This window comes from Bemisia tabaci, chromosome 8 (genome assembly GCF_918797505.1).
Source record: "Bemisia tabaci chromosome 8, PGI_BMITA_v3".
Taxonomy (NCBI): Eukaryota; Metazoa; Arthropoda; class Insecta; order Hemiptera; family Aleyrodidae; genus Bemisia; species Bemisia tabaci.
The window spans coordinates 31,076,908-31,101,309 of record NC_092800.1 but is presented as its reverse complement, the minus strand read 5'-3'; the positions used below and the strand labels follow the sequence as shown (position 1 = coordinate 31,101,309).

The following is a 24,402-nucleotide window of genomic DNA, read 5'->3' as shown; positions in this document are numbered from 1 at the left end:
TGTAGGGAAAATTGCCCATTACTAAGTTGACGAAACGAAGGTATTTTGAAATCTTCAAACGGAACCGGCAGGGAGAGATCGATCAAATTTAATTTGAGATTGGACCAATAACAGAACTTGTCTTGAACTAGTGACCTGCGTGATTCAAATAGTTATTGAGACAAAATTTAGTGGAAGTGAATTTACGATTGATAGTGAGGAGTAAGTACACTTAGCGACATGAATTATTTTAAGTTAAGTCAATACTGAAAAAAGTAAAATTAAATACTTACTTCAGTATTTTCAATTCTGATTGAATTTTGATGTCTTGTGATTTCTTACCTCAAGTGGCTGCTTAGCATTAAATGCTTTTAGTTTTGGTTTTGATGAGTGAAAGTAATGCCAGCAGGCCTTTCCAAAATCAAGTTCTTCTCATTGAGAGGACACGAACTGACCTTTGGAAAGACCCCAAAACACTCTTGATCACATGATGTTGAGGACAGAACGGGACGGACCAATATGTGTTTTTCTGAGCTTTATCATACCTAATACTAATTTCACATTGCTAGGTCAGTGGATCAACCCAACTCCACACTCCTATATCTTATGGCAAGAAACATGAATTCTGTCACAGAGCTGTCTCCACTTTTCCTTTCGCGACACCTGTGATCACTAAGTGTCATCACACATACACAAAAAATCCACTCCTGTCATTTCACTCTGCAATTATAAGGTCTTTCAGTTAGAATGGTAGATCAGCAGCCTGATTTTTTACATTTATGTCGGCACGACAAGAATCGGAAATCGATATATTACGCAGCGCAGATGGGGCAATATCTTGTCTTATCTTGCTGACATAGCCAGTTAAAGTTTCAACAATCGGGCTACTTGAGGAAGTTAGTTGTCAGGCATTCAACATGGGAAGGAGGATTTTCCATCCTCGTTCTTACAATTACTTTCAAGGTCTAATGGATGGAATAATTCTTCCGCACTCTATAGGTTGGCCAACTATTTGGACGTTCTACGACCATTATGAGGAAGATCACAGTCGGGATGGAAGTTTGAAGCAGGCACTCTATGAAACATTCAGAGGCTTGTAAAGGCATCTACGAAAGATAGAATTGGGGAGGAGAAAGAGGGTTGAATCAAAGACTGCGTAACTTTCTTTGTTAGGTTTTCAGTGCTGTAACGAAACCATTGGCGAAGTATCATCGATACACCTGAATTCGAAACAACAAGGTAGTGGGAGGCTGTATTACCTGACATCACAATTTTGTAATGGTTCACTGCTTTTGCAGTGTCAAACATCCGATGTAAAAAATATTGTTATGTATCTACATCAAGGAGCAAAGGAACTGTTCATTGCTAACCTCCAAACTTGTATGGAAACAAACATGAAACAAATAATGAATTTACATAATTTATGGTATTAGCACAAATCTGGTTCAAACTTGTCGCGAAAACGATAGTTGACACATTTTACGACACATCTTACACGGATGAATATTTCTCACTATTGCATTTCTAATACGATAGTCAGCAATCTACTTTCGCAGAGTGAGAACTCAGAAAACGAAATCAAAACAATCAGGGGATCCACGGGGCAACCCAAAAGTAGGAATTGGGCAACCGCAACGGCAACCATGCAGCATGCAGCTGACATCGGCATATCGCTATCTCTCTCTTACTCATTACGATACCCTATGTAAAATCCGTTCCCGTACTTTCGGGTATATTTTTGCAATAATTCTTGACAAATTTGGTATCATTGTGCTCAGAATTTATGCGGCTACACGTTATGGATCGATTTCCTTCATAAAAATCAAAGTGGCGACGACAATTCCTTCCTGAAGACTCACTCACGTAGCAGCGCTACGTGGTGGCGGTTGCCTTCCCTAGATCACTTGGAATCACCTTAAGTGGCAAATCTCAAGTGTTGCGCCGATCACGTAATAACCCCACCTGAATCTCTCATTTGATAGCCAATTATTCTACCTCCTTTTTCTTCAAACCCGTTAAATTCAGTACTTTCCCATCCATTGCTGTATGAACGACTGGAGTTTCTTGGATCTCAAATCTTCTATCCCTAACGAATCAAGTGTCACGAAGAATGTTGCTTTCACCCCTTCTCAGATCGGCGTCCAAACATCATGGAGCTATCACTCTTCTCTGCCGTGGAGCTCATTCTAAATACAATGATGAACATGATCAGTACGTAATTTTTTATTATGTATCCTCATATCTGGATTAAATCAGAATTTTTTTTCTTTTTGGCCCATATTTTTTCTGCACTGAATGTCTAGGGTAGAATGCATGTATTTCGAGTCGAATAGATCATGCCTTCGTTGCACTTACCTTCATGTAGAATATATTAACCAATGATCGACTGAATTATTAGCTTGAGAAGACTGTGACATGTAACTAAATTGCGATGGTTAAAATAAGTCGTACGTTGATTTTTATCGGGAGCAATCAACGAAATTGACAAAATTTTTCAATTAGCTTGTACGGAACAATTAAGGAAAGAAGAAATTCTATCAATTTCCAGTTTCCTTATTCTTACCAGAAGAAAGACCAGAATTTTTCCAAAGCCAATTGGACTACATTTTGCAATTAGGAGCTACAATTTTCAACTCAGTCTAGAAGCGACGCATGTACCATTAGTTTCCATGCACATAACGACGACAAAGTTTGCAATCACATATCTCGTTTGCGGAGTCTGAAAATCTCCGCCTCTATGTTGTTTTTTTAAAGGAGAACAAATTGACATCAGTCCTTGAAGTTTATACAAAATTTTCTTTGCACAGAGAAGTAAAATCACGGCAATTTTAATGATTTGCTGTCGAATAGTTTCCATTTAAAAATGAAGTATGGCAGGAAGTCTGCGACGTCGCAAACCAAGTTACTTATGTGATTGCTGACTTTAACGGTGGATAAGTGTTTTTAAGGATGAGCCAGAAATCTTAGTTCTCAATTACAAAATTTAGTCCAATTAAGATGTGCATTTTTCGTCATCTCTCTTTTCATCCATAACATTTTGTTTGATAATGAGGACCCTTGAATACCAGCCCATTAAATCTAATATGTGACCACAGAAAGGAAAGAATAAGAACTGCACAATTCAGTTTTTTTTTTTTTTTATTTATTTATTAGTCTGTTGCAGAGCCTCCAAAACTTTGCCCTTTTAGTTAAGTTTTCATTCCAAAGCAATTTCTGAGATCATATCCTATACCTAAGCCAATTTTTTTCCAAAAATTTTAAATCAACCTCAGCATGATTGAAAGGTTTACAAAATGCTAAAATATTGTTTTACAATATAATAAAATTTTCTTTGCCGCTACAGTTGTCACTTGCTCATCGTTGGAGGCGGCACTGGTGGATGCACAATTGCAGCGAAGGCAATACACCATTTCGAAAACAATGATATTTATATTTTGGAACCACAAGGAGTGAGTAAATAATAATATAATTTTAAGATTTTGTGTCCAAAAGCACCAGATTTTTAGATTTTGAATGATAGCAACTGCCAATACTTATCAGCCTATACCTAGTTGTTTGCCTATTAGTCGCCAACAAGTTTCTGCCTAGCTGGCTATTCTCTTGGCAGCCTGTCAGAGACTCATATAAACACAACTTTGAGCTCGTCATAATTGCCAGTTGTCATCATATTATTCCTCTCAAGTCACCTATTTCTGTTTTATTTAGCTAGCATATGATACAAAAGCTCGATGAAAGACCTTGAAATTTGATAAAAGGGGCAATTGCTTTCTGAACTTTTGGCAAAAAAGCCTCACAGAAGTAGTGTTCGAAACTCACCTTTGAGTTTCAGGAGCCATGTGGCGCAACGAGTTTGATTTTTAGGGGCCAGATTGACTTTTTGCCTATATATCACGGTGCATTTAGTGAAAAGTTAGACGCAAGATGTTTTAGTTACAGAATTAGTAACTGTAAAAAGGGTAAAATTTCGAAAAATCACAAAACAGAAAAATTAGGAATTTTTTTTTTGGGGGGGGGGGGGGGGGCAATTCTTAGGGGCTACGTTGGCGCAGAGCCTCCATTTTTTTGGCGCGTTGGCGGCGAATTATTTTTATGGCCATTTATTAATTCCAGGGTAAAAAAGGGAGGTAACCTCAAGGCTACTTTGTTTACTCTGGACTTAGATATGTAGGTTCTAACTTTTTTCTTTTTCTAAACTTATTTTGTTCATGTGGTTAAAAATGAGGTTGTCAGGACCATGACATATCCTGACATTTTAGACTTCAGAATTTTTACCCTTGGTGACCCATTTTTTCATGTTACTTATCCTCGTGACATTTTGGGCTACTGCATTGTTTTCATTGTTCTCATGATAAATAAATATTGGTACTTTTAAATGCAACATCGCCCAGTTCAGTCAATAAGTTCTTTGTTTTCTCAATTCTCTTTTCTTCGTCAGAGAATTATTTCATTAATTTATTTTATTGTTGTTTCTCAAATAGACTCATTACTATCAGCCCCTGTGGACATTAGTTGGTGGAGGTGTCTATTCGCTTGCAGATTCAAGAAGACCAATGTCTACAGTAATACCGGAAGGTGTAACATGGTACCAAGAGGCTGCGGAAGCTTTTAATCCCAAGGAAAACTTTGTCAAGACATCCAAGGGAAAAAAAATTTACTATGATTACATGGTGATAGCAACTGGAATTGAAACAAGATTTGATCTGGTAAGTTTATTAACTGTATCTTAAATTTTTGTTTTTTCAATTTTTTTAACGAACAAAATCTCATGATAATGAAGTCGCCAGACGAAGGGTGCACCATTCGGCTTCCTATATTTATCCTAGCTGGATGCCTTTCACGCCTGTTTTAATGTCCTCTCCTCACCTCTTCTACCTCTGGGGTGTTAAAATGAATGGTATCGGAATAACTGTCACCCCTGGTTCTATGCGTTTTATGCCACCTGCCTGTATTCCATGAGATTCAATTGATTGTTCAACAAATTTGAACTCCAAGTACGTTGATGACTTAATAAAGTGTAATAATCATAAACGTTTAGCTCAGGCAAGGAAGATGTGTGATTTTGTAGTTAAAAAGTGAACAAACAAAATGCTTTGTGAGAACATCATTCACCATGTTCTCATGGGGATTCAAAGTTTTACATGCTATTCTGTTTCAATTGTGATGCTTACGAGGAATTCTGTCTAATCTCAATTCTTTTTCTACCATCTCTATGTGTTTCTGATCTATAAGAATAGCACTTTCATAAGTATAATTTATAATTTGTTGATTCATTAAAATTATTCTCTCATTGATCCAAGGAGAAGAGAGGGGGAGAAATAAAATGGAGAAAAAAATCAGTCTGTAAAAGAAAGTGCTAATATTTTAGGAATAAAAATTACCGCAATAAAATGACAAACATACCAAAATAGAAGAGAGTTCAAAATGTTTGTCTGAAAAACTAGTGATAGAATAATAAACAAGTGAGTGAGAATAAAAATGTTCTCCTCAAGACAAACATCCCTACAGTTAAAATGCAACTTAAAAAATCTTAGAATCTGGATCAAAATTGTTTTCCAACATTTTTTAACTTATTCTTGATTTGTTGGAAATTAGCGTAGGTTCCCCTATAAAATCAGTGTTCTTTGATGTTTTTAGATCCCTGGACTGGTGCAAGCCTTGGAAGATCCAACTAGTGGTGTTTGCTCGAACTATTCTAGCCAATATGTGACCAAAACATTTGAAACTATACGAAAGTTTGACTCCGGGAATGCTGTTTTTACTTTCCCAAGCACTCCTGTCAAATGTGCTGGTGCGCCACAGAAAATTTGTTACCTATCGGAATCTTACTTTTCAAAGGTAAAGGTTTAGGAACATTCCTATTTTAAGGTCATCCAATGATGAGATTATCAAATTTGTCTGCAGCATCTGAAAATATTGTCCCAGAGCAATGTGCATTCACTCTAAGACAATGCTCTTCCCAGATTTTTGTAGCCAAATTTCATGAAATCTAATGACACTGTTATTTTTGGAATATTTATATTTACACATTAGTTAAAACTTGGATCAGACTTGCCAATGTTCGAAAAATGAAAGCGCCCACTTCCAGTAGAATTTGTTTTCTCAAGTGCTTTTTCGGTTCTCTGATTTGCTCCTTTCTATTCTCTCATACTTACCTCATAGTTAAAATCAAAGTGTCAGATTTTGTGACAATTGGAAAGTAAGTTGAGGACCTTAAATAGATTAAATGTATCAACCAAAAGCCACTTCAGCCTTCCTTTATTCTACCGACAGAGAGAACATCTTAACTTCTTAAGTGCCTCTTGAACTCTTTATCTCCATTATCCTTTGAATTCTTTAGCTGAAAAAAATAATGTTCAACTCTTAGTTTTGCTTGTTTCAGTTTAAAGTTTCTACAGTTTTTCAGCATGTGTAAAAGTGTCAGTTTTAAATAATATTTCACTTCTGATAACCTAAAACCCTTTTTTTCTTCCTTTTCAGCATGGAAAACGAGACAAGGCTAATGTGAAGTACTTTGCTGCGACTCCTGTCATTTTTTCTTGTAAAAAATATGCAGATGAACTGCATAAAATTTGTGCCCGGAGAAATATTGAAGTTAATCTTAGACATAATCTGAAAGAGATTTTACCAAATTCCAAAGAAGCTGTATTTGATGTTTTAGATAAGCCTGGTGAAGTTGTAAAAGTGCCAGTAAGTTGTAATCACATAATTTTTTTGCCTTCTGATTTTGCACCAAAAACTATCAGAATATGAATTTTTTTTGGCAAGGGGGGAGGGGGGTCGGAGTAGTAGCAATGGAATCACAATATCTCTTCTTAAAAGTTTCAGTATAATTTCTGAAAATCGAAGGTCAATTTCAAAAAAATGCTTCTTCAATTACAAAGTTTAAAAATCTCTGGCTATGTTTTATTTTCCCAAGGGAAACTAATAAAAATGCCCCCGTGCAATTTTCGTGTAATTTTTTAATGTCCCTGCAAAAATTCATAAAAAAATTAAATAAAAAGTGTTGGTTTATTTCTTCCTAAGCAAGGGAAAGGAAAAACACTACAAATTTGGCCCAAACTGTAAGCAACAGATGGTAGAACAGTGCCAGGTCCAATGTTCTGCAGGGAAGTTACAGCCAAAAATTTTCATTAAATTAAAAAAAAAATTAACTCTAATGAGTATCAATGTAAGACTGAGAGAGGAAACTGTTCAGTTCAGGCAGATGCATTAAAAAATAAAACATGAGCAGAGATTTACAACCTCGCAATCTGAGATGCATTTTTCGACTTCAGTCATCGAAATATTGATTTTATATGTATCCATTCATCCATACATCTATCTTTTCGAAGGAATGAAATATGTTTGTTTTGTGCAAATTTTTTCAGAAAATGTTTAGATCATGTCCTTTGCAGACAATATATCTTCAGGTTTAATATAAACAAAAATAATGTCTCATTTATAAATTGCAGCTCAGTCTTGAACCAAGCTGCATTTCATCCTGTAAAAACTGTACAGGAAATTTATTTTTGTAAAGGTTGATTTAATCATGGATAAGAAGCTGTTGGGAATGGCTGTGTGGGAAAAACTTTCTCTGCACTGCAATCAGTTCTAATTTTTTTGAAGATTAGATCATTATTTTTGCACAATTTTTGAGAAATCATTCTCCAAAATACAGATCATTAAAGTGCCATGTTTGATAACGTTTTTCAGTTTTCTATGCTTCATGTGACTCCTCCAATGACACCTCCTGCTGTTCTAAAAACTGGACCTTTGCTGACCGATGATAGTGGGTTTGTGAATGTGGACAAGGAAACATTACAGCATAAGCATTATAAAAATATTTTTGCGCTTGGTGATAGTTCAAATTTACCTACTTCCAAAACTGCTGCAGCTGTAGGTAAGTGATTCCACCAAGATTCCAAGGAGTCAAGACTTTTTCAGTTGAAAAGTATTGAACCACCCCTCCTCCCTCCCCTCCCCCCAGAAAATTATGCTTTCAGTCGAATTTTACTTCAGTGTATGAATGTTGTGTAGGTAATTTGGAAGTTTTCTTATTTTTTATCTACGTGACTGCAGCTGAAGAAAGTGTCCAGTTAGAAGTGGAGCTGGCCTTTTTTTTTTTTTTTTTTTTCTTTTTTTTTTCTTTTTTTTTCTGCAGGTTGCTAAAATCTCATTCACACTCATCACAATCTCAGGAAAAAAATCTCATCAATGGCTCTCACTAATTTTGTTCCAGAAAATAAGTTGGTTGAAGATGATTCATTAAAAACTACATAACTTCTTTGTGAAAAAATTTGTGATGATTTTTTTTCAGTGGGTGTTAAGAGGGTACAGACCTGTTTTTTAATGGGAGGTATTAGGTCCCAGAAAAGCAGCCACTTTTCCAAAAATTACCTCATGAAAACTTAGCACAGTATTGAGAAATCAAACTCATATTTTAGATGCATTTTCCAAGCTCTCATCAACAAACTTGCTTCTGGTAGTAACTTGAAATAACTGGAAAGAAGAGGCTTTTTTGGGCCCTATCTTAGTACGAGAGGCATTGGTCAAGGCCTGACAGATTTTTGGACTTTCACTTGTGTCCATACTCTCCTAATAAAAGCACTCTAATTTTGATTTACTCTACACAGTACTCATCTTTTATTTCAGTCTATAAATTTGAAAAAATTTTGTACAACACAGCTCTTTACAGCCACATATTGTTTCAAAATTTTTAATTTTGTTGTATTATAAATGTACCGCGTTAAGCATCAAAGAAGCAAGCCACATCAGCTATTGTCAAATTTAACTTTTTACATGTAAATTGTGCAGATTTTTATGCAAATGTCAGTGAATTTTCTGCATAGTATGGAGCAAATTCCTTAAAAATTTAAAAAAAAATCTGCATGAACATTCTCTTGTTAGAGATGAAATTGCTTAGTTGAATTCGGCAATAGCTGATGTGGCTTGGTTCCTTTCTGCTAAAGGCGGTCCAAATCGACAGAATATAAGAACTTAAGTACAGAGTAAGAATTTGGGGTGCCGGGGAGATAAGATGCTTAGAAAATAATAAATTCACCAAGTTGCATTTTGAAAAAAAATAACTTTGGTGTGGTTTCGATTACAACTTGTTGTGAATCGTATCTCCTGTAAAAAATTGAAAGTAGAGATCAATATCTTGAACTCGAAAATTGTCGTAAAACTTTGCCCTTATCATTGAGTCCTATGGAGGTGTAAAACTTTGAACCTCTTTTTCTTCATTCAAACTTGATGCGACTTGTTGAGCTTCTATCTGACTTGGTCCAAGTACGCGTTATTAGTCTTCAATCACAGATGTAACTAAATGATACGTAGTGCTTACGGCTTACTAATGTTTTTACGGATTTTTCTTCCTGTTACAGCTGCTCAAAGTAAAATTCTGTGGAATAATCTGTATGCTTGTCTCGATGGAAAACCAGTCGAATCATCATACAATGGCTACACATCTTGTCCCCTTGTGACTAGTTATGATTCATTGATTATGGCGGAGTTTGATTATAAGCTGCAGCCTATGGAAACGTTCCCTTTTAATCAAGCAAAAGAAAGAAAATCAATGTACTTGCTTAAGAAGAATGTATTGCCATTCATGTATTGGAATGGCATGTTAAAGTAAGTTAAATTCTTAGTTTGACCAGGCGCATAAGGTACATTTTCAGATCTTAGAAAATATTTTTTGTGTATTACCAGCAAATCAAACAAAGCAAACTGTATGATCAGTAAAAGCGGTTGCTAAGTTCTCTAGTGGGTAATTTTTAGACCAGCCAAAAATGCCGTTTATTTTTCTGGCACTTGATTCTCGTACGTGATCTCATTTAGCTTGTATGTATTTCATTTTTATCTTTGTTTCATCTCATTTTTGGGTGAGAAGTTTGGAAATAAAAGTCTTATTTTTTCCCTACAGAAAAATAGAGGTAACAGGAAGGAAACTTGACTCAACCCTATGTATGGAATAAGGAACCAATTTTGGGAAGTTTCTGATGGAAATGAAAATTCTGATGGAATAAATGGACCGATTTCAACAGAAACTCATCGAGTCAAATTTTGAAAACAAATTGTCTCGAGTAGTTTTGAATTTTAATAGTCGTAAATTTTCTCCTATCAAAAATTCTTGGTGGAAAAAAAATATTATGAACATGAAAATTGTTTTTAAACTTTGCCTATATCGTTGGGTCCTATGAAGGTGTAAAACTTCAAACCTATTTCCCTCAGTTAATATTGCTGCAACTTTGGTGAGTTCTCTTCTGTGAAACTCGTTCCAAATTAACAACAGGCCAAAAGAAAAAGGGCCTTTAATATCAATCTTTCTCCTACTCTCCTCTCATCCTACTCTTTTTTTTGTTTCAGGGGAATTTGGAATGGCCCTGGTGCTTTCAGAAAATTGTTTCATCCTTTTGCAGACTTAATGAAAAATGATACTGCCAAATGAAAGAACGCATCAATACATCAAAAATTTTCCCAAAAGTAATCCTGTTTTCATGGATTCCTTGGATGTATCGGTACGTATTTGTTATTGACTGTTTACTTTTGTAGATCGCTCAAAAGCAATTATGACCTCCAGATACTTTTGAATCAAAGCTCTTCAGCAAATTTTTTTTTCAGTTTATTTTTAGTCAACGATCATGATAATCAACCTCATGCATGAGTGACCTCACTGTAACTCTTATTTACCATCAGTATTCAGCACAATTTTAAAGTGTGAGAATATTTTTTAGTATAGTTTAACTCCATACATGATATAAACCTCCAAAAATTCTCTCTCCCTGGATATAGGGCGATAAAATTGGTAAAAATAAATTGTCGTCAATAAAATTTGGATGGCTGAAATTGAAAAATGCGTATCTCAGATTGCAACTTCGTAAGACTCCACTCATGTTCTATTTTTTCAAAGAAAAACTAACCAACCGTTCCTTATGACATTTTCTGTTAATTTTCTTCTCTTGTTTTAAAAAAATCATCCAAAATAACAAGGAAACATTTGGATTAGTTGTTTTTGAAGAAATTAAAACTTAATCAGATATTTTTAAAAGCTACAATTGAGGGACTTATTTTTGACATTTAGCCGTTTATTCGTTACCTTGATCATAGGTCTTGTCATTTCAGTTGAAGGTATCAGTCAAATTCGTTTGTGATTGTGAAAAAAAATATCCAGCAAACATCATCGAAAATGTAAGAATTGCTCTAATTACTTTGTAAGATACATTTTGGGTCCTTTTGCCTAAACTCCGGATCAGTTTGAAATAACTAAGTTGATTGTGAAGATAACTCTGAGTCGTGAACAAGATTTTGAGCATGTATAATTTTTTCGTGAATCTTCATTTCATGAGTATAAAAAATCAGGGACCTTACAGACTACTTAATCTGTGCAAACACAACCTTACACAACCTCTTTCCACTTGATTGATTTCACTAGATATGAATCCATTTGTTCTCTTGAAATCCACAAGTTTTCTCTCAGAATTTGAAATAAAAGTGGGTAAATCAAGTTGGTTCAATAAGGTTCACATTCTTGTATGACTTAAATAACGTCTCACATGTATACCTACTTTCAAACTGTCTATCCCTCGGAATATTTTGATCTTTTTACAAATTTGCTTCAAGCTTGACCTGTGATTTTTGTTAGGTATCAATTTTATTAATTAGTTTCAACTGCAATAAGTAATGAAATAAAAATCTATATCTTTGTTAGTCAAAGACTATTTTATTTTCATCACTCTGCTTGACTCATTTCAGCTTTTTGTAGCACTGATAATGCAGGTATGGGATTATCAATAAGTTTCTTGGATGCTAGGTCATAGCAAAGAAGGTTTGACTTTATCGCTGCTGTTATTACTATTTCTCTTGGTTCTTTCAAGAGGAATTTTCGTCTTTTGAGAGGAATCTTTGTCTTTCGAGAGGAATTTTTGTCTTTCGAGAGGAGGGAATTCATGGTTTATGGAAAGTTTGAAAGTTTTTCCCTTGAAATCTATACTGCCGTGCTAAGCAAGAAGCATGGCACTCGAAGACGGCAGATTTTGCAAAGCAACTCTCGCGTCCTCACGTTTTTTGGTGTCTTGAATTATCATTAAAACGAAAATAGAGTAATTTCCATCATAAAAGTTTAGGTCACCCAAGTATGTTTGCTTTTTCCTAGTATTCCAAGATCTTTATTGTGGAGGAAGAATGATGTAATCAAGACTGACTTTTATATTTAGTTTTTGTATTTATTACACTAAATACATAAACAGTCATGGCTTCAATGGTACATGGACAGAAGAATCTTACGACATCCATCAAACGGAGAAATATCGAGACTATCATTAAAGTCGACATCAAAAGTTCAAAAGAAGGATCATTGGAGCCTTAATGTCAAAACTTGCAAAATCAACGGAGATGCATCAGTCCTTTCTTTTTTGAAAATTATTCAACGGAAAACTAATGGAAGTAATTAGTTGAAATTTTCTCAAATTTTCCGATTGTTGATAAAAAAACCCTGATAAATTTTGAAATACATAAGTTTGCTGATCTTAGTTCTTTAAAAGATTAGACAGTATGGTAGGCATCACCATTCTCCATTCATTGCTTTTGTAAGTTTTGATACAAGATGCTCAAGTCACAGCGCATAAATCATTGTAATATGAAATTGCCATTAAATAGGTGTTTATCACAGAAATTAAATGTTTTACAATTGAAATTTGCATACTGAGTCGTCTGCATGTACTTACACTGTTTTGAACATTTTTTTCGCATCTTCAGTTATCTCAAGACAGTTTTGTGATTCCCGATAATAACTATGGTGTTAGCTGCTCCTGATTTACAAAGTTGGTGAAATAAAATATGCACAAATAGCCAGAGTTTCGATATAGTTCTTTCTCTTATTTGCAGAACAGAGTATAAGAATACTGAACAGACGTTCAGGAAAAAATTCTCCATTTTAAAATTGAGGAGTTTTAGTATTTTCCGTTACCTATTCAAAGCACTTATGATTAGATGAGTTTTTGTTGCAAAATGCAGCAATATGTCGCCTCTAACATATGGGCGTAAGTACACTTCATGGTGAACCCTAAACCTGTTGTTCATACAACTCAGGCTTATCTCAATGTGCTGTCATGCCCTTTTGTCAGCCGAGCAACAAATTTAGGTGCAGCTTATTGACTATTGTTAAATTACAAATTTCCTCCATCAGTTTAAGAAAAATTTAATATTTTTGTTCTCAGTGTTTGATGTCTCCTTGTTTTGTCAGCAAAAAAAAAGAAGTAGATTGAAGTTCTGCATCCACTTCATCATACTTATTATCATCATAATTTTAGCTAAATACGAACATTTTTCCTATTGATATATTATTGCACTTTTTTAATTGCACACTCTTAATAGTTGAGTAATGTATGTACACATGTGATCTAAAGAAAAAAAAATAACAAAAGAAATTTTACATCGGTTTGCTTCGTGCGCAGCCATTTTACGAAAATTATCCTCGAAATTTCTGCAATTTCCAAAACTTCTGCTACCCTGATAATTTTATCTTTAAAAATTTCCTTTCATTTTTACTGTCTTTTTTATGAGTTCTTCTATTATAAAGAGATCTGTCGTCGGTCTGGTGTCAGAAAAACTAAAATTTTTGACTTCATGGTCTTAATAGATGATTCCTTAGTTTTATCAACACCAGATCGAACAGTTAAAATTCAAAATTCGCACAGCCTTTCTTATTTTTAGAGGAATAAATATTCTGGAAATTTTATCAGTTCATCAAAAATTAAATACTGGCGTCATCTGCCGCTTAATGGTCTCAGAGGAAATCCTTTGATGTTCGTGGCTCTGTTTTGCTTATTGATTCTTTCTATCATCAATAATTTTGATAAACAACGATGAATATACACATACATGTGTTTTTCATTTCTCTTTCTATGTAGTTTCATTAGTAGACCTAGTTGAGAATTATTGTTGTTTCATAACGGAAGAAAAATTCATTTTTTACATTTTTGACTAGTCTCATTGAAGAATCTTTTAGAGTAAAAGCAGCTGACAAGTTAGTCCTCAAATTGAACAAAAAAATTGAACAGGTAAAATGACCTCAGAATGAAACAAATAAGTAATTTTATTAATATTTCTCTCAGTTATTTATCATTCTCCAAAATTACGGGAAACTCTGTTGAAATGCTATTTTTTGACAATCTTTAAACATAATTTTATCTCTTACGTATCTCAAGGTGATTGTCAAATTTAATAGTCGCCTGGTTCATGTTACTTTAATAACTCTAGAAATAGGTAATGAACCGCTCTCTGTCTTTTTCCTATTAAGGCTGGAGGAGTTGTCTCAAATATTTTATGAATGGTTTTATTTTTCACGATTCTCATACCAAATTTATCATTTTATTTGCACACTCAGCATATTTCACTGTGCTTTAGTATTGAGATAATTTCACTTGCAGTTTTTGATGGAAGAAATGAAATTCTTTCATTTAAATAGAAAGTTTCTCAATATAGGATACTCCTTATTTCGTTTCATTTAAGATCACTTGCAAAGATACTCAATAAAATTCATCATATTGTATCACAGGAGCAGTTTGCTTGTTAACAACTCGCCGGGGTGCTTGCTGGATCACCCAAACACCTGGTGCTGTTTCTCCATCACTTGCTGTCGGACGAGAGTGTGTTTCTTCCGCTTGTAGCACCACTCGAGAATTGTCTGGTTGCTTCGGTTTCCTTCGGCTGACCAATCGTTCCGATTCCATGTGCGCTTGCTCTTGGAAATTTTGCCGCTGTTTGGCTTCAGCTTGTGGCACAATGCTCCCTCTGTACCCAAGATTTCTCTGCACGTTTAGAAATTGCTGTGTTGCATCAGAAATCACATAAGCCTCTTGGTTTATCGTCTTCCTCGGCGGGCTAATCGTTCTTCGACCTTTGATTGACGGGCTCAAAAGTGGATCTTGAGCAAAACTACCCGAAAGTGCCAAGCTTCTCGTGGGGTGCAGTGTCGACGGTTGCAGTGCATCATTCAGAGTCACATCGTATTCTTCATAATCCAATTGATCGCTCTCTTGGATGCCATTATTCCTAATTGTTGAAGTTTGAGCGGGCTGCCGTCCTAAACCAGAAGGTCCCGGTGCCGTAACATCCAGCTGTTTTATGATTGACGGTGAAATGATGCTCCCCTGGTAACTAGATAACTTACTCCTTTGGCCAGGTCCAGTTGGACTGTAACTGGGCTTACTATTTCTAATCGACTCAGGTCGCTGGTAACTTAAACCTAAGCCTGTGGTTAATGGCAGTTTAGGATACTTAATTTTCGGCTCCGGACCCGTATTCTCCAAGTATGTAGATCCAGGTCCCGTAAGCATAAGCGTTCGTGTCGAGTCCTCTTGTGGAGCTCCTGTTGGTTGTTGACTTTTCTTGCTATTAAGAGAGCTCTGATCTGGTCCTGACGCCCCTGATGGTCCCGAAGGACCGGACGCACCGCTAGAACTCGGTACACCTGCTCCTGTTGTGTATTTCGGTCTGTACGGCTGCCGCGCGTTACTCTTCTCCGGCTGCGAGTATCCAGAATCTCTACTGGACGAATGACTGAACGGTTGTGGTTGACCCAAATTCTTCAGACCTCCCAAGGAAGTCTGATCCTGGTTCTGAGGTCTGTCTTGGTCAGCCGTCATTCCTGCAGGCTTGTTCCTGAGGCTGAACCCTTCAGGAGCTGATGGACGAATCAAAACAGGAGTGCCCCTCGCCTTATATTCCAAACTGCTCTCCAAAAAGGGAGCTTGGTAGTCTGCCGGTTCTTGGGGTGGCAAGAATTTGTTTTGTTTGCGGATACCTAGTGGGTCGATGGGTTGAGCGGTCGGCTTCCGATGGAGTAGCTCGGAGTTCGTAGGAGGCAGTGTGGCTTCTCTGCCTCCGGCAGGCTTCTGTGGTTTCTCTTTCGGCTGCAGTGGCTCCCTGTTATCAATGTCCGTCTTCGGAGATGGTTGATAGTAGGACCTAACGTTGCTGCTGATGTACTGTGGCTTGTAGAATGGACTCGCTTGGGGAGGGTCAGAATCCGATTCGTATTGCCGATAGTTTGTGGTGGTCGATGAGGTTTCGGACGGTGCCGTTTTCTCTTGGAAGCTGCTCTTCCTAGTGCTCGTTGGCACGCTTTTAGCGTAACTCGGTGGGGAAGGCCGCGCATTCTCAACCGGTCGTGGCTTCTCCCTCACCTCGGGTTCTACTTCGTAATCTACGTATTCGTCGGCCTGAGCACTGGTGGTGGATTTCATAGGCTCATCTTGTCGCTCGCTTTTCGGTCTCGATGGCTTGAACTTACTTGCAGACACTGCCTCAGGGACGACCTTTACCTCATCGTAGTTCGACTCTCTGAACCGGTTTCCTCTTTCTCCTTGCGAACCCTGGCTTGGTGAACCTGTTCTCTCGTTCCCTGATTTGGGTTCATTCTTGGGGGAGCCATAGTCCGGTTCTTGGTAATCGGGTTCTCTCGTTGGTTTAAACCTCGGCTCTTGCTTTTGACCCCTCCGGTCGTATCTTTCTTCCTCCTCTTGTTGGCGCGAGTCATAATCCGGTTTTTGTTCCGGCTCTCTCCGGTCCTGTTCCCGTCTTTCCTGTTCCCTTCTGTCTTGCTCTCTCCGGTCCTGCTGGTCTCTTCTGTCTTGCTCCCTCCGGTCCTGCTGATCTCTTCGGTCCTGTTCTCTTCGGTCTTGATCTCTTCGTTCCTGCTCTCTTCGGTCCGGCTCCCTTCGGTCTTGATCTCTTCGACCCTGGTCTCTGGTTTCGCTGTACTCATCCTGACCTCTTCCTTGCTTCCCACCGGAGTTCCGCGTCCTGTCGATCGGTTTCTCCGTTCGCTCTACCGGTTTCTCCGCCGGTCTAAACCGCGGCTCGTCTTTCTTCCCCGTCTCGGACCGGTTTTTCTGTTCGGGTTTGTCTTTCTTGGCGGGCGGCTCATATTCATACTCCTCATCATCGTAGTATTCGTATTCCTCCTCGTCTTCGTACGCCGGTTTCTGTTCAGGTTTTCGAGTAGGCTCCTCCTTGATCGGTCTCCGCTGGTTGTTTCGTTGACTTTGGGGTCTTTCAGTGGGCTCGTTCCGCGGCTTCGAGCCTCCCCTTCCGCGCGCCTCCTCAACCGGTTCTTTCTTCTTGGGTTTCGGCGCCGGTTCCTCTTCGTACTCGTCGTAAACCGGTTCGGGCCTCTTCTTGGGCCTGTGTCGTGGACGGTGGCGATCTCTGTCGTGGTGCTTCGGCTTCGGTTTCACGTCATCGTAGTACTCGTCGTCGTAGTATTCGGGTTCCTTCTTCTTCGTTTCCTTGCCGCTAGATGGCGCTGCCGTGGAAGTTTCGGACTGTTTCTTGTAGTCGTATTTGGCACGTTCGTTCTTGGGAACCGGGCGCGGAATCTTGGGCGGGATGCGCGGTCGCTCGTACACCGATGGGGAGTCCGAGGTCCGCACCGACGGTTTCACTACCTCGGTTCCGGCGGGGTCTTTGTCGTGTTCGGTTTCATAGTCGTCGTCGTTATTTCGGTCTTTCGGCCTTTTGTGTCCACCTGAAATAGCGAAAGAAACTTGAGGTGAATTTGAGTTAATTGAGTCACAAAGCTCATACTCAAATTTAAGCTTTTAAACGAAAGAGAATATATAAACGAAATAATTTAAAAAGGAAATTTTTACTAAAGATTCATGGAAATAAAGGATCAAATTGAATGAAATTTGCAACAAAGGAACTGCAATATCTGGCCCATCCGTAAAAACACATAATGTTTATGGGTAAACGAATGGTACATACGTGTTTTTAAACTGAGCCCGAAAATTGTAGTTCCCTGTTGCGAAATATGGTCCAAAGTAGACTATCCACGTCCTGCAAATTTCTGCACTGATAGAATCAGTGAGTCTAATTAGCACGTCTCTGTATAGGATGTTTCTAGGTGAATGGACCATCGTTTCTATGGCTTCATTCTTCGGAATAAAATATGAGTTTTTGTAGTTTGGATTTTTTTCTGAAAATGCTTTTGAGAAAATGACGAAACAGAGTGGCTTGATTGTTTTGTCATGCCGGAAAATTATATTTGAAAATTAGACGTATCAAAATCAAGAGGCAATATCTCCACTGTGACATAGGCCTTGCCATGCATGTTTCCTCATGGATTTCAGGGCCCAGGTGCCAATGGAGGTAGTTCCTTTTGATTGAATACGTCCAATTTATCACTCTGAAAAGGTCGTAAAGAGGTTCGTTTAAAGGAGGGGTATCGATAAGGGTCTTTTTTGGCCCCATAGAGTACAGAATCTAACTACAACCAAACCAGAGTTAAAATGTGTCCTAAAGCCTCCTTGATAACATATCAAAAGCTCATTTTAGTCAGGCGATGTGCTCAGTATAAAAAATACCTCGGAGTGACATGCCTGTGTCACACTATCAAAGCGTTCCATCAAAACCTCAAGGTCAGCGCTCTGCGCTTGTCCGTTTCTGTGACGAAGAAATAGAGGAACCAATCATAGTTCACTAACCCTTCAAAAGCGTGCGGGATTCACTTTTTTGAAGAAGAAGCTGTAGCGCGCGCATCCGGACCTCGACATTTCGATAGAAGTGTTTTGATAATGTGACACAGGCAATAGAAAAACACGCATTTTCTAAAATGCGCCTGCAGACCTATGTTCAGGCAATCGTTCAACACTTTAACACGTATCCAGTGGCGTATGGACCAAATCATGATTATTTCCGTGAACTACATTAAGTCAACTCGGAAAACCCGCATTTTCCAAATTATAGGGGGAGGGGGGCCAACTATGGCCCTTAAGAAACTATATATACTATAATGCGAGGTGGTATTTACCGTTTCCATGTCCGCGCGAAGAGGTGGCAGGCTCCTCTTCGTAATACTCCGAGTCGGCTGGTTCTTCTTCGTCCTCGTAGTAGTACTCGTAGACGGGGCGGCGTCTCTTGTAGGGCCGAGGCCGCCTGTTGGGTCGCTGCCGTCGCGGCTTCTTCGTCTTCGGGGCTTCCGTCGTCGTTGTTGTGGTCGTCGTTGTCGGCGGCGGTCGCGGAGTCGTAGTCGTGTCTTGTTTGTACAAAGCTTCGTTTCTGCAACACATCAAATCACCAGTTTAGCACTTTTCAAACGGGAAATATTTAAAAAAATCAGCAGAATATGCCTTACGGTGAGAGATTACTATATCGCGGCTTAGAGAGAATATTTGTGCATCATTTGCGCACACTGGAAAAAAAAACACATTGGATCTAGAGTCCAGACTCTTAAAAACATCGACAAGAAAAAATACTCTTGATTCAATCAGATCTAAGCTTAAATCAAAAGGGAATCCGGTCAAATTATGAGGCTTGGTTCTTGATTTAAGCTTTAAATCTGATTGAATCAAGAGTCCTTTTTCTTGTCAATGTTTTCAAGAGTCTGGACTCTAGATCTAATGTGTTTTTTTTTTCCAGTGCATCATTAACGCAGAAAACATTAAAAAATTGAGACATTTTTCGGTAAAAGGACGTATGAGACTTCCAATGCCGGGAAGATTGTGCAATCTACGAGGGCTGTCCCAAAAGAAACCGGACTTTTGTCATAGAGGGCGAACCGAGCGTCGTAATGAAGTTTTCTTGAGCTTGTTTGAAAGCTGATGAGCTACTGAAGATGTTTGTTTTTACAGAATGCAAAAATTCGTCTTGGTAAGGAAACTACACGCTTTGGAATAAAGGAAAGTCAAACTCGAGTTGCGATTTTTGTCTTCATCTCAAGACAAATTTAGATACAACTTTAAAAAAACCCAGGTTTTAAGTTAAAAACTTCGTTGCTCTCTTATTCAAATGCTTAAAAACAAGGAAATTAACATTTTAAGCAGCTTACCAAGTCATCACCTATCCCCTTCAAAATACTTGCCAGCTTTGTCGATGCATTTTTGCCACCGTTTCTTCAATTGGGAGAAACACTGTTGGAAATCCTCAGATTTGATTGATCGCAATTCCTACAGGGTGTTCTCTTGGATTTCCGGAATGGTTTGAAAACGTCGACCTTTCAAGGTAAATTTAAGTCGTGGAAATAAGAAAAAATCACACGGAGCCAGGTCAGGTCACCTTGAAGGAATTGCGATCATTCAAACCTGAGGATTTCCAACAGTGTTTCTCCCAGTTGAAGAAACGGTGGAAAAAAATGCATCGATAAAGCTGGCAAGTATTTTGAAGGGGATAGGTTATGACTTGGTAAGCTTTTAAGCATTTGAATCAGAGCAACAAATTTTTAACTTAAATCCTGGGTTTTTCTTAAGTTGTATCTAAATTTGTCTTGAAATAAAGACAAAAATCGCAACTCGAGTTTGACTTTCCTTCATTCCAAAGCGTGTAGTTTCCTTACCAATACGAATTTTTGCATTCTGTAAAAACAAGCATCTTCAGTAGCTTATTAGCTTTGAAACAAGCCCAAGAAAACTTCATTACGACGCTTGGTTCGTCTTCTATGACAAAAGTCCGGTTTCTTTTGGGACAGCCCTCGTAGTTCTCTAGTTGCAAGTAACCACAGGGTGTCTACAAGTCCGGAAGTTCCGGAAAGTCCGGAAATGGTACAGATGTTTTAAGTGCGGAAAATCCGCAAGAAGGTCCGGATTTTTTTTTATTTTTTGTAATTTTTGTCGCAATTTGAGCGAGAAATTCAAAATTTTAAAATTTGTCGAATTTCATCAAATGGAGGGACTGAAAAAGTACCGAATTTTTCTGTTGAGGAAGTACTGAATTTCGTAGAAATGTACTGGAAAAGTACCGATTTTTGGCCAGCTTGTTTTACTAGACACCCTGGTAACTTATCAAACAGTTCTGCAAATGAATTTTTCCCTGTATCTGCTACGAGTTTTTCTTCAGAATTGTAAGGAAGTAAGTCGACTGTAATGCATTTCATCTGCCACAAACGCTGTAAAAAATTGCCCAATCTTAGCAGCATCGCAAGCCTCATACACCCTTTTACCGAAAGAGTCCTCAATTCATTAAATCAAGCCTTTGTTGGCAATCCAAAGTTAAACGCCGAGAAACAAGGAGTTCGAAGTAACCTCAGTGGAAGTTAGCCGGTGCTGTTACCAGCAGGGCCGGATTTAGGGGGTGGCCACATGGGCCGCGGCCCATGGCGGCAAATTTAGGGAGCGACAAATTTTGCAATTTTGTTTAATGTAGCTGTGAAGAAAAATCGGATTCAGAAAAAAAAATACCAACGAGAAAAGATGACAAAATCTCTCATTTTCTGAGAGCATATCTCTAATTTTGTCATTTCTCTATGATACAATAGACAGCACCTTTAATTAGTCGAATTAAGACTAAGAGAGAAACCGAACACGGAATTTGGCCTGGAACGGCGCGGCGCAGAGAGCAATGATGACGAGAACTTGAGATAAAAAGGAGAAACCCTCGGCGCGGCGCGGCGGTCGGCATGTAACAAATATTAGCGCCTTCAAGACTGCATGAATACCTCACGCATTGCGTCAAAGACAGTGCGATCGCTGCCGGCGGTCAGCAGTGGGCGGCGTGAAACGCATAGCGCCTGTAAGATTGCATGAATACTTCACGCATTGCGTCAAAGACAGTGCGTGCAGCAACGATCGGTGTGAAACGCATACCGCACACAAGAACAAGACTGAAGGAATACTTCACGCATTGTGCCAAACACAGTGCGGTCAGCGCGGCGCGGTGGCGGAAGTTAAACTTATTAAACCACATTTATGTTTGTTCTTTCATAATTTTTTCGTTCATTTTATATAAATGGAAGGCCTTGTCCACACAGAGATAGGTTAACGGAACTTAACTTTCGCGCCGAGTTCCGTGAACTTTTGCTAGTAGTGTTGACAGGGCTTTCGCAAAAAAAGTGTCCAACGCATCTTATGCAACCCACCCCCTCCGGCTCGTTCACTTGATGGTTTTTATTGATGTTTCAAAACGAATGAGAAGGGGGCGGTAAAATACAGGCGGCCTATGGGCGGCAAGTAAGTAAATCCGGCCCTGGTAACCAGTCGTAGGAACGATTCGCTTCAAAAGCTGACAGTATACTTAAAAATGCTAATGATGGGCCGGAACTTTGACCAAATCACACGGTATTTGAAAGACAAATTATTTGGAATTCTTGAGAGTTGTAGAAAGTGTTAATCGGAAACTGAAAATCGATATTTTTAAACCCAAAACCGGGTTTTCTGCCGTATTGAATAATATGGGTCTCCACCTCGAGGCATATTCTGCCTGAGTCCGTCACGAATATAGAAACAGTTCAATTATTATTATCTGGACCGAGTTTAGTAGAAAGGCACCCAGTCACCTAAAAATTCAACCGAGACAAGAGAGGGCTGGGTTTCATTCTTCCACCAGACACGCCAAAGACCGGTATGGAAGGAAATGCCGCGCGCCGCATAGAAAAGTCAAAACGCCTTCAGTTTTTCGTATATGCAACCTAGACATCCGGAGAGCATGTATAGTTGCATCAAGGCGCCATCCTATCAATGGACAGTCATATCGCGTTCCTGAACAGACGACGAGGCCTAAGCAAACTGCTGGCACCTGTTCTATTTTTCTCTTTTGCAACTGAGAAAGAGAAAACGCCCTTTTTCTTATTGTATATGCGAGGAATACCTCTATCGTGATTTAGGAACGTTCAGCCAGTGCAAAAATAAATATGATTCCAGCAACAACCTATCTCCGATGACCGGCAAGGCCAAACACTTTGAACAAAATTAATGGTGGAACTTGAGACGCAAGTATCTTGATCGAAGTGCATCTAATTGCACTGTCTATTTTATTTCTTAATAGATCGCATTATTTGGTGTGAAATTTTTTTAAAAATTATATCAAAGGAGGCAAAGAAAAGAAGACAGAGTAGTATCAAGATGGCACTCTAGAACAAATTGTGGGACCTAAAATGTGACTAAAAATAGCGTGAGGAACATGCAACGTCGCAATTCGAGGTACGGGTTTTGAAACTCCAATCATGGAAATTTGTTACTCCCCATGAAATCAAGGAAATACTTTACGATTATAGGGACATCTCTCGTTTGCACGCGACTCACTTCTCCTCAAGAAGACGAGCCTTAAAGTTCATTTTTATTAGTGTTTCCCCAATGAAATCTCGATTTTTAAGGACAAAGACCACAATCCTCTGTCTAGCTTACATTATACATTCTGTATCAGCAGAAAAATCAGCTTACCTCTTAAAATACTTTGGAGAATTATCACAGTCAACTTCTGATACAAAGTGGCAGATGAACGTTTTTTGATCAAATGCCGTGTAGTTTGCGCACAAAAAGTCGTACCTCGTGCCGAACAGGCAGTGGTGGTAAACCTATAACATAAAGAAACAATCAAATGAATCAATACAATTATAATAATTCAACTTTAAAACCTCTTACACGCGTAGGTGTTCCAAGCAACATTTTTGGTATCGCAAGCGGATTTAGCAATATTTCCAGTCGATTGACTCTGCATTTGCTTGCAAAATCTGCAATTCCCTGAGAACTTAAAGCCCTTAACGGTGGCTAGAGGGCATCCGTCAATGCATGGAGAGATGCCAGCTTCCAGAGGATCTCTACCATGGCAGATTCTTGTGGCGGGTAGGCGTCGCAGAGCGCCCTAGCGCGCCGTAATAGCGACTTGTTCATGTACATACATACTTAAAGCCCTACGAAGAAAATCCAAATACCTGCACTAATCTTGGCGGATTTTCAGATGATCTTACTAGGGGCAAACAGAGACCTTCCGTCAAATTTCTAGGGACAGGCTTGAGCTTTAATTTTCGGGGCTCCATCATTCAGCTGTTGAAATCATACCACTCGGTCTGTTGTTGAGCAATTTCTTTGACAAATATAAGTCTCACTGTTCCGCTTACCTACTAGCCAAAAAAGAATTGAAGTGAGGGTTGCTCCTCATTGATAAAAGTCGAATCTCTGAAAGTAAAAGTCCTCACCATTGCTGAGATCCGAACAGAGGGTCTTTATTTGTTCCTGGCTCTACCGTAGATTTCACTATAACTTATCAAGTGCCCCGATGAAACTGCCGTGTTAGTGAAGAGAGCAGTAAGTGCATGCTGGGATGATTCTCGAGACGCATAAAAGGATGTGCTGACCATGGCTCATACAGAAATGCACTTACTGCTCTCTTCCCTATCACGGCAGAAAAGTTAGCTCCAAAACGCGGTAACTATACATGGGTATATGTAACGCAACACTGCAAGATCTTTCTCAGCCATCCGTGCCGTGCCGCACTGTTGAAAAAGCTTTTATGCGTTGCCAGATTTTAAACTTAGATTTCTATCACCGAATTTTTCTTAGTATGTGGTTCCTGCAGCTAATTCAAAATTTAGAGAGAAACTAAATGGCGATATAGGTTCGTCTAAAAGAAACTTAGGAATGAGAAAAAAAAAAAAAAAAAAATGTCAAGCTTTAAGGCGATTATTAAGTCTATTGGTCCATTATGGATTGTTTTGTAAGCCTCCTAGGTAGCACA

General features: G+C 38.5%; 2 protein-coding genes across 3 annotated transcripts in view; one reads left to right on the top strand and one right to left on the bottom strand.

Annotated features, from left to right (window-relative positions):
* The first annotated feature begins 1,899 nt into the window (after positions 1 to 1,899).
* Positions 1,900 to 11,664, top strand: Sqor (Sulfide quinone oxidoreductase). Of its 2 annotated transcripts, XR_011900441.1 has the most exons (9): positions 1,900 to 2,190; positions 3,323 to 3,428; positions 4,458 to 4,682; positions 5,614 to 5,814; positions 6,457 to 6,666; positions 7,672 to 7,858; positions 9,342 to 9,588; positions 10,324 to 10,475; positions 11,080 to 11,664. XR_011900441.1 is itself a non-coding variant. In XM_072303773.1 (8 exons), exons 1-8 carry the CDS (start codon positions 2,090 to 2,092, stop codon positions 10,403 to 10,405), a joined length of 1,359 nt encoding a protein of 452 aa, XP_072159874.1. In that variant the 5' UTR covers positions 1,900 to 2,089; the 3' UTR covers positions 10,406 to 11,664. The 2 variants fall into 2 exon arrangements, 1 of the variants encoding a protein (XP_072159874.1); XM_072303773.1 differs by having other exon boundaries at positions 10,324 to 11,664.
* A 490-nt stretch (positions 11,665 to 12,154) lies between these two features.
* Positions 12,155 to 24,402, bottom strand: part of LOC109034948 (uncharacterized) — a 28,616-nt gene continuing 16,368 nt past the window's right edge. Inside the window, exons 5-7 of the mRNA XM_072303772.1 lie at positions 23,109 to 23,242; positions 18,770 to 19,017; positions 12,155 to 17,485 (exon numbers count right to left, since the gene is read on the bottom strand). Coding sequence (XP_072159873.1) covers positions 14,484 to 17,485; positions 18,770 to 19,017; positions 23,109 to 23,242 — 3,384 coding nt within the window. The 3' untranslated portion in view covers positions 12,155 to 14,483. The remainder of the gene's footprint in view (positions 17,486 to 18,769; positions 19,018 to 23,108; positions 23,243 to 24,402) is intronic.

Bases quoted from the DNA above. Each gene is read 5' to 3' on its own strand.
- Sqor (XM_072303773.1), top strand. From the start codon at position 2,090: ATGTTGCTTTCACCCCTTCTCAGATCGGCGTCCAAACATCATGGAGCT. The intron at 5,815-6,456 runs GTAAAGGTTTAG...CTTCCTTTTCAG, and splicing joins CGGAATCTTACTTTTCAAAG to CATGGAAAACGAGACAAGGC. The intron at 6,667-7,671 runs GTAAGTTGTAAT...AACGTTTTTCAG, and splicing joins GTGAAGTTGTAAAAGTGCCA to TTTTCTATGCTTCATGTGAC.